The 9,796-nt window shown below is 41.1% G+C and overlaps 1 protein-coding gene across 5 annotated transcripts; it reads left to right on the top strand.

The window, feature by feature from the left end:
* Positions 1 to 167: 167 nt before the first annotated feature.
* FAM161B (FAM161 centrosomal protein B) lies at positions 168 to 9,652 on the top strand. Of its 5 annotated transcripts, XM_082057480.1 has the most exons (9): positions 168 to 195; positions 363 to 583; positions 1,705 to 2,267; positions 3,875 to 4,212; positions 4,596 to 4,723; positions 5,039 to 5,206; positions 5,696 to 5,795; positions 7,271 to 7,401; positions 7,645 to 9,652. In XM_082057480.1, exons 2-9 carry the CDS (start codon positions 435 to 437, stop codon positions 7,733 to 7,735), a joined length of 1,668 nt encoding a protein of 555 aa, XP_081913606.1. In that variant the 5' UTR covers positions 168 to 195; positions 363 to 434; the 3' UTR covers positions 7,736 to 9,652. The 5 variants fall into 5 exon arrangements, 3 of the variants coding, with proteins under 3 accessions (XP_081913606.1, XP_081913607.1, XP_081913608.1); XR_014184535.1 differs by lacking the exons at positions 168 to 195; positions 7,645 to 9,652 and adding an exon at positions 6,630 to 7,068 and having other exon boundaries at positions 304 to 583; positions 7,271 to 7,397; XR_014184536.1 differs by lacking the exons at positions 168 to 195; positions 7,645 to 9,652 and adding an exon at positions 6,700 to 7,068 and having other exon boundaries at positions 304 to 583; positions 7,271 to 7,397.
* The last annotated feature ends 144 nt before the right edge of the window (positions 9,653 to 9,796 follow it).

Here is a 9,796-nt window from a genome sequence, read left to right on the forward strand (position 1 = left end):
AAAACCATGACAACGCAGCCTGCCTGGGGGCGGGCGCTACACAAAACACTCGTTTTCCCCAGCGGCGGGCGCCGTCCGTCTTCGAGTCTGATTGGCTACTTGAGGCCGAGAAGGCGGGCATAAAGAGCTATCGGCTTCGCTGATTGGCTGGAGTGGGCATTGGCGCCGTCGGAGGGCTGAAGCGGCGGCCTGCAGGTAAGGGCAGCGGCCCGGCCTCGGCGCTCCCGGCTCTACCTCAGCCCCGGCGGCGGCGGCCGCCGCCGCCGGGGCTGAGGTAGAGCCGGGAGCGCCGAGGCCGGGCATGGAGATTGGGCTCTTCTCCCCGAAACGAGCGTTTATCGCTTCTGTTTGTTTTCTCCCAGGTGACACAGCACCACCTCAGGCTGTAACAGCCCGGCTCCTGCGTCTCCCGCCACCGGTTGAGGCCTCTCGGGATGGGAGGCCGGTGCTCTCCGTCAGAACCAGGCTTACCGTACCAGGAAAAGCTAAAGGATGACCTGGGGGTACCTGAAGAGGATGAGGAGCTCGAGGGTTTCAGGCGGGAGGCGGCAGTCCTGCGTGACAAGCTGTGGGAGGCTCTCAGGTAGGATGGTGCCTGGCAAGGATGCGGGATTCCTGCTGCTGCTGACCAGCGACAAGGCGGAGCGTGAACTCCGCACGTATATACCACCAAAATGCTGGCCGCAAATTTATTCACAGGTGGGAGGATGGGGCCAAGAGGTGCCCACATAAGCAGCGTTCACATAAAACATGAACAGCGGTTTGTCTATTCCTGCTGATCATGCCTAAAATTTGCTAGTAGGTCACACACATTTCTATCCAGAATGCAGTCTTCAGTGCTGCAGTCTCCAGCTTCTAGCTCTCAGACCTTTGGTCTTTCTTTGTGGTTAGTCCAGCTTGAAGTTCACTAGAAGATCACATACATGCTCTTATACAGAAGAAATAGTTTATGAAGAACAGACTTCAGCAATCACCAGCCAAGGGTATTGACCAGGTTCACACGTGATCGGCATTTCCCCCTTTTTCCCATTTTCCTGTTGTCAGTCCGCACTGATCCTTCCTTTTCCCTGTGTTTATTCCATCCCTAAACATTTACTCAGTTTCACAGTCACCCTGAGGCATCCTATGAGATGTTTGCTATTTCAATAAGAGCCATGATAGTCTTGTTTTTTTTTTCTTATCATCAATCAAATGGTCTTATCAACTACAAAGTTTCCAGCTGAACCTCTTAAGACTCGCATTAAAGCGATTCCTTGTAATAGCCCTTCCATCAGTGTCTTAGGAATTCTGGTGTTTAGTACTGTTTATTAAGATTTGTGCATCTGTGTGCATAATTTATTGCTTCTCCTGAGCTCGTCCTTTATGTTGAGTAGCTATCAGCCACCTATCCTGAACCTGGAACTTTTTGATTCACTGGTGGCCTTTCTGGCAATAGAGTACTAGCAGCATAATATATTGCATTACAAAGCTGAGTAGGCCTAACTGGTGTTTTATACATGGAAATGCCTATGGAAAATGGAAAGCAAAGTTCTGCTTGCGAAGTTTGGTAACAAAGCCAAATATAGAGCCCAAGAACAATAAGCCCTGGGCCTATCGACCAGCTCGGCCTGCGGTATCTTTCTTGTAATCAACAGTCTCTCTCTTTTTTTAATTCTATTTTTTAATAATTTCTTGTATTTTCCCTTAATACTGTCTTTGTCTTAGTCGTACATCTGGCAACAAAAGGCAGTCCAGTTCTTTGATTGACCTCACCTCGGACAGTACATGGGATCAGCAAAAGCCTCACTTGATTCCTAAATCCCGCTTGAGGCCAAAAAGCGCTTCATCTCCCTGGATTCCTTCCATCACCATCCCCCAGCCCTTCAAAATGACACTGAGGGAAGCTCACCAAAAGTCCCAGTTGATGAAGTCATACACGTTTCTTGAACTAGACAAACAGAGAGACAAAAAGCAAAGCCAGGACGAAGCTGAATGTCAGAAACAATTTCGGGCGCAGCCTGTACCTGCCCATGTGTTTCTGCCCCTTTATCAGGAAATAATGGAGCAGAATGAGATTCGCAGGCAAATAGCAACACAGAAAAGAAAGGAGCTGCTACTTGCAACCCAGCGGCCCTTCAGTTTCCTGGAGAAGGAGGAGAAAAAGAAAGAAGCTATGAGACAAAAGTTCCTGGCAGCAGCAACCACAAATGAGAGCTCCAAACTGAAGCAAGTCAGTAAAAAAGTGCCTAAATCTACTTATGACTCACTGCTTGGAGATAAACTCAAAGGTAAAATGCCAGGGCTTTTCCTGTAAATACAACTCCCTGCCTGTCCATCACTGTCTCCATGCTGGAAAGTAGGATCATGGTCCAAGGGTGTTACTTGGAGTATAAAGCAAATATCATTACGTCCCCTGGTGTTGTCCGCTCTCCTGTGAATCACTGGTCATTCAATCTCATCTAGATACCCTTCAACAGAGTGTCCTAAATGTAGTAGTCTTGTATCAGCATCAGGAGTTCTGTATCACTCCCCAGCACACATGAATACATTGTACTCTTCCGATAGATTTCCATGCTCCTTTTGCTGCAAATCATGACAGTTTGCAAATCTTTCCCTGCACTGGATTTTACATTAAGGGACCCAGATTATTTGTGGCACAAATGTGAAGACAGATATAGTGCCAGAAGCATCCCAGGTCTGTGCAGTCTCTTGGAACTGGCAATTTTACTCCCACCTGAGTGATCCGTGGTGCACAGGACCCCTAGGAAAAAATTATATAATGAGCCCAAAGCAGGAAATTAGGTCAGTTCTAAGGGCTAGTGCAGTTGTCCAGTCCCTCCTGCCATTCTCTGATGCTTTCAGTTACCTTCCCACTCACTTTCCACCTTCTTATTAAGTTCTTAAAACAGGGGAGGTAGGTGCCACGACCATTCCAGTCAGAGGGACAGTCATGGAAGTTTTCTTGATGCTCACTTCCTTTCAGATGGTAAGCTGTACAGACTTCATGTTTGAATATAGGACCTAAACCAGTCCTTGATAATCCTCATCGCTTTTCGCACTTTTTTTTTTTTTACTAGAGAACAAAGGACAAGCCACTCTTCTATTTCTATCTGGTATATCAGAAGGGAGGACAAATTAACATCTCATACCTCAGTCAATGCAAACTTCTAAACAGACTCAAAAAAAGTCTTATTTTGCAAACAGCAGTATTGATTTTTTTTCTAAAAGAAAAAAAAACAACCACACACAACCAACAGCAAACTGTTTGTTTTCACAAAAATTTAGTGCTGCACTGGAAAGGACTCAGTTTGACACTGTACCCTGAAACATTTTTTCTATGGAAGGTTTGTCACAGAAGTCACAAGACATGATCCATCCACCAAATGCTTCTTACTTAAAATCTTTTCCAATATAGGCAAGCATTGCTGGATATTACATAGAAAAGCCATTATCCTTGAGAATTATATTTGAACGGCTTGTTTTAATCACACAGTCAACACAATGACATGCAGTTCTGTACGAAAAGTAGAACCTCGATTAACACAACACTTCTGCGACACAAAGGGCACGAGTGATCTGGTGCTCCTAGAACAGGAACAGGAGAAGAATGCCTCTTCAGTAACTTGTTCTGATAAGTGAAAGAGATATCTAGAAGTTAATGCCTAAGAAAGAGACTCTCCCCTGTTTTTTCTGGTATCTTTGATATTTTTTTTTTTTTTTCATGGGAGGCAGAGGTGAGACAGGCTGGAGGGTGGGGAAAGAGAACACAGGATGTCTGGTCTCTCCTATACGTGTAGTTGCCATCATAAAGAAAAGGTTAGACTTGTGCAGTGGCAATTTTATAGCCTTTTATATCACTCATATTCTTCTCATTGCTTTGCTTTTGATTCATTAGAAGCTGAACTCTACAGAGAAATCCGCATTCAAATGAGAGCCAAGGATTTGCTTGAGAGCTCCGTAGCTCTTATAGATACTAACAACTGTCGGAGGGAGCCTCAGTGCCGAACTGCCACTAAAACTAAACAGGAAAGACTTGGCTTCTTGCAGGACAAAAGTTTCAGCTTCAAGCCAAGGATTAATCCAACAATACCGGATTTTGAAGGACTTTACTGGGCATTTCAGAGGGAAGCAGTAAGGAGACAAGAAATCAAAGAGGCAACTCGTAATAAGCCATTCAAGCTAAGAACCTCCAATCTCCACGGCAGGCAGAGGCAGGCTAATGAAAAGATAAAGGTGAGATGACTGGATATTTCTCTGGTACTGCTTTCTCTGATCAAGATGGCAACTTCTTAAATTTACAGCATTTATTTATGGATGGTTAATGTCCTGTGACTTCTGCCCTTGTCTTGGGAGTACTGCAGAATTCTAGGACAAACCAGAGAGAACAAAACTCTACACAAAGAGATGAGCTATGACAGCTAAGGCTCAGCCACCCTTTCGTACTCCTGATCACATCTTCTCCCCCTCATCCCCCTCCCCACATAAACCCCTGCTAATGGAAGAGAGAAGAACAAGTGCATTGCTCACATACCCCAACTGTTATCTTTGGTAAACAAAGAAAAGAGGAGATCCTATGCTGTGAATAAATACACTGAATGAAGTTTCATTTTTTTCAGGATTCTCAGCAACTTTCCAAGGTTTCAGTGCAAAAAGGTCATTCTCTGACGGGACTTTCCTCTCTCTCTTCCAACACCCTTCCAGTGCATATTACAGATGCCACTAGAAAAAGGGAATCTGCTCTTAAGTAAGTAGAAAAGTTTGCCTACAAGACTATACACCAACTAAATGACCAAAATGGAGGGGGTGGGGGAATTTAAAAAAAAAAAAAAAATCAATGTTTACCCTCATCACATCAACTACATCAGTGATACTTTTTTCCTGAATGTTTCTCTGTCTTCTTTCTCTGCTAATTCTTGCCCTGCCCCCTAGTTGATTGGGAGCTGCACACTCGTATGTCTGAAATTTTGCTTTTCTCCTTAGAGGACCACAAAAGTGAAATACCCAATACCATGTAGTCTGGCAGTTTTAAGTGAGCTCATTAATATTTTTTTTTACATAGATACTCCCAAGATAGCAAAAAGGAAGGGAACAAAGAAGGAATGTATTGGCTGGAGAAACACAAAAAGAAATGCCAAGCTATCCAAAAGTCAGTGAACAGCCGAGCAAAAGCCCTTGATCCACACAGAAGTCTGGAGGAAACACACAAGGAGAAGTCAAAACAGAACTGGTCAGTATCTTATTTTGCACAGAAATAACTATTTGCTCTACTAACTGGGGATCATCAGATAATTCTTTAGGAGGAATTGGGTCTAAGAACATTTCTAGCCTAACTTTTTTGGCTCTGATACCCATTTCACATTCGTTTGCATTTCTTGACAAATCCACGCTACTCTTTCCATACAGAATGGTTTCCTTTAGTTTTACATTTGTAGAGACTAATTTGTACAAACAAACTAACTGAGATGTGTAAGTTGGCAAAGCACACATAAGACAAGGTTTTCTAAAAATGTGAATGCTAGTTCTCTGCTTACAGTCTAGTAGTAAAGCTTTGCTAATGGGTCCGTAACTTGCCAGCAATAGCAGCGTTTTGCCCAGCGTTCAGAATCAAGACAATCACCAGGGTTATTTAAAGGACAGAACAGTTACTGAGAATTCCTCATTCCTGATTAGCTACAGTCAGAAGGAACCTTATTGACAGGGAACTTTTCTATTTCAGGCAAAATATGAGAGCAAGAACAAAAGAATACAGAAAGGAGCTGGAAGAAATGCAGCTGCGAGTCAAGAACAGACCATACCTCTTTGAACAGGTCACCAAGGTAACTGGTCAAAGTTCTGCAGTGTTTCTGGGTGACAGGATACTTCGGTTTTAATTTAAAACAGGCATTAAGAAGCCTAGTCTACCATTAATTCACGGGTAACAAGGTCAAAATGGTTGCATAGTCTCTTGACTATACTTACAATAATACCTATAAGGCCACTCAAGTATAGTTTAAAAATATAAATTATAAATATATTATTATTTGTTTATAATTTAATTGTATATTAAAAAAATCCTTCTGACCACTCAAAAAACCACTCAGACTTATTTCTTGGTTGTAAAGCTTTCCAGTCCCTAGTATATATTGCAATCAAAATATATGGTATGATGAAAATTAAGGCCTTATCACACCAGAAATTATATGAATACCTATTCTGCACCTGAATACTACAGGCTAGAAATCTTTTTTTTTTTTTTTCTTTCCTTAGCCTCTCCAGTTGAGCACTTTTTCTTTGTACCACAAGCGCTATTAGGGAACCGTTGATGACAGTTATGTCGCTTACATCACCTGCCAGCTCTGCTATCTGGGGTTGCATTCAGCATGTCTAATCCATCACACAATATGATCTGCAAATCTCTTTTGCACTTGAGGTGCAACACAATCTTTACTCACTACAAAGTATCTCTTCCCCGGGTTTTCTCTTTCAGGTCTGTCTCCTTGCAGGGAGAATACCTGGTTAGAGACATAGTGACAATACATTGACAATGTGCAGGTTGAAGATTTCTCAATAGAAAGTAGCCTCCTGGGTCAGACTTTCGGTTCAGATGCGTAGTTAATGGAGGCAGAGAACACCTTTGTATGATAAATATTGGTAACATTTCTGTTTGCCAGGTTGTTAAGAATTCAGCAGTATCGATAGCATTCACTCCTGGTGAGACAGCATTTCTATCCTTCCACATAGAACACCTTAATCTGAGGAACTGGCCAGTCCCTCTGGAAAACCATCATCTCAGACTACATTAATTTGCAAGGTGTATTTGGAGGCAATGAGGATATAAGATCCAGGATGCCTGTTTTTCAGTTTCTTGAAGATGAGCTGGTATGAAACTATTTCACAGGTGCTCTCCATTTATTGAGCTCTGCAGTTGATAGTGCTTACAAATTACAAGCAAATGTGCTTCTGGAATTTCTCACAACTCCTTTTTGCACATATTCTCAAATTGAGTGTCAGAGTCAGGACTGAGACACAAGTATGTTAGTCTGGTAAGACTGGAACACTGTAGAAGCAGGAGAACAGAATAAGGAAGAAAAAGGACAGAAGCAGGAAAAGGTGAGCTCTGGCTTTGATACAGATGAGATATTCTCCTAGTATTTTTTTCGTACTGTACTGTATGGATGATAAAAATTCTGGATGGGGGCTTTGCTGCTCTCATGTTCTTGTTAAGAGTGTCAGTCCTGAACTTTAAAACAATTTGTTCATTATGGGGAAGCTCCAGTTCTATGTGCTTACTGTTTAAGTTTCAATTTCATAGCATGATGCTTGTCAAGGAGCAGAGCGTCGCTACAGACACACCCTCCAGCAGGTTGGCCTAAGCGAAGAATTTGTAAAGAAAAAAGGGAAAGGTGCCACTGACTTGCTGGAAGAAGAATCTGATGTTCACAGGTAATAACAACAATGCAATACAGAGCTTTTGCCTTTGAGTAGAAATATTTGCCTTGTTCATGAAAGCATTCCAGTTTGTATCATCTAGTGCAGGCAAAATGAAATCAACTTCACTCCTCTTATTAAGCACCATGGCTTCTCTATCATAACCACTGTGACTGCACTCTATTCTAATGCATGGGGCAAAGCAGCAAGTAAGCACTGTGAACCATTTCCAGTATTAGACAGTATCTGTTTCTGCAGAGCGCCCAAGTCTCAGGGTGAAAAGGACAACTGTACTGTACAGGAAGGAGAACCTCAAGAGGAACAGAGTGGAAAGCAAGCGGCAACATGAGATCTAGCAAAAGAATCCATCGATCATCTCTTGATTTTTTTTGAAAATTCAAGATTCTCTGGGTTAATCCTCAGAAGCTTTCTGATTGAGACTGACACCCAAGAATTGCTCTGGAGGAAGCGAGATGTGAGAACTTAGTAAAGGAAAGGAAGAGCAACTGTTGTTTAGAGCATGTCTTGTCTAACCCAGCAAACCCTGCAACCTTCCTTAGTCTTCACAAGTGCTCCCAGTGTGAGCCATTTATCTTTCTTTAACGGGAAACAAGATAAAAATGTTGAAGCACAATCTTTGGAGAAAAGTAGATATGAAAGATTGAAGCGGTGCATCCTCTAGTGTCAGCTCCTTGTGTTGAAGCCACAGAGGCACACAGAAAGAGGAGAATGTCTTTCAGTGCACTAAACCTTTGTTTACACATATATGCGGTAGAATGCTTTTAAACAAGGTATTTCTAAGAAAATAAAAATTGCAGGAGTTCACCTACCTTGGCAGAAGACTCAGAGGGAAGTCCTTCTCTGGTGTTAACTCTTCAGTCACTTGTTACCAGCACTGCTCCTTCCATTAGGAAGAAGCAATAGTCTTTCTATATTAAAATATCTCCTATACTTAATTATTTGAAACTGTTTTAACATCTTACCAATTTAGGTCATTAATTTGGCCTGAAAAACAACCAAAATTATGAAGAAGGTTGTAATTAAACAATGCATCATATTGGATTGCTGGTGTCCTAATTCTACAATTACTGTGATAACAAAGATGGACTTTGGTGGAAGAAAGATCAGGCATTACCTGTCAAGCATGTTGCACTCAAATCCCTGGGGCATCTTAAATGGTCTAGTTCACACTTTGGTGGTCTTTCTTTATCTGACAGTAGTTACAATCTCAAAAATACAAACCCTTGCCACCTGGAATGTTTTCTGATAATTATTTTATCAAAGCACTTTGAGATTAAAAGATTTTTAAATGGCTATCAATGTTTCTGCATTGTCCAATTTCTTTATCAATCATATTTTCCTCACTTTTTAAATGGAAGCTGTGTCCCTTTTCGTCTTCATTACCTCAATCCATTTCTCTTTTTCCAATAACCAAACTGCATCATCACATCAGAAATATAGTATAATACCTGTAAGAGCTACCACATTAGATAAAGATACAAAACTGAGACCATGACACTTTTGACCATAACAAAGTACTAGATAAAAAAAAAATAATATGAACATTTTAAGGGATATTTACTAAAATTGTTTGCTACTTTCCGTAATAATACTTGATGATGCTGAAAAAAAACCTCCAAGTATGTGAAGCATAAAGAGAAAAAGAAAGGAGGAACAAAGGCTTGACTTTAAATTGATATTATGCCATATCCCTTTAACAAACACTACGGTCACATGCATGAATAGAGTAACAGATAAATCCAAGTCTTAATATTGTTCCCTAAACAAAGGGTGATGAAATTAAAAGCATCAAACTAAGTAACTGAAACTTATTAGCAGCTTTTTTGCTAAACAAAGTGTTGTTCTGAAAGTAGGATTACATTTCTGTAATCCTAACTAATTCGTAAGCTCTTAATATATCTCAAAATGGCATGGCAATAAAGAGTTTCCACCTTTGCTCTGGATTTTTGCATTTTAGGAAAAAAAAATGCTTATTTTAGTTAAAAGAATTGCAGGCTGTTCAGCTGACCTATAAAATACTGTAGTAAAGAAGACATCTCACTAGAGCATCTTCCATCAATTTATGAGATGGCAGCCAAACCACAGCAGATCCCAATTCACAGGTCCCTGGTGGAGCTTCTGCAAGAACTGCCAAATTACAATACCTTTAAAGACAGCAGCTCTACCTTTACATTCAGCTAGGGAACATTCTCTTCATGTAGGAGCTATTATAGGTGAATAGTGTCTTAGCAAAACTCTGCATTCTTAATAATCCCAATTTTGAAGAAACTAACAAAAATTCAAAACATCTATGTAGTCGACTCATTTAAAGAGCTTGATATACCAAACAAATTTTGGAGGAAAAAGTGACTGGGGAAAGCAAGAAAAGAACACAGCAAATGTAATTAAA

This window comes from Streptopelia decaocto, assembly GCF_964273445.1.
Source record: "Streptopelia decaocto genome assembly, chromosome: 7".
Classification (NCBI taxonomy): Eukaryota; Metazoa; Chordata; class Aves; order Columbiformes; family Columbidae; genus Streptopelia; species Streptopelia decaocto.

Bases quoted from the DNA above. Each gene is read 5' to 3' on its own strand.
- FAM161B (XM_082057480.1), top strand. From the start codon at position 435: ATGGGAGGCCGGTGCTCTCCGTCAGAACCAGGCTTACCGTACCAGGAA. The intron at 584-1,704 runs GTAGGATGGTGC...TCTTTGTCTTAG, and splicing joins AAGCTGTGGGAGGCTCTCAG to TCGTACATCTGGCAACAAAA. The intron at 5,796-7,270 runs GTAACTGGTCAA...TCAATTTCATAG, and splicing joins TCTTTGAACAGGTCACCAAG to CATGATGCTTGTCAAGGAGC.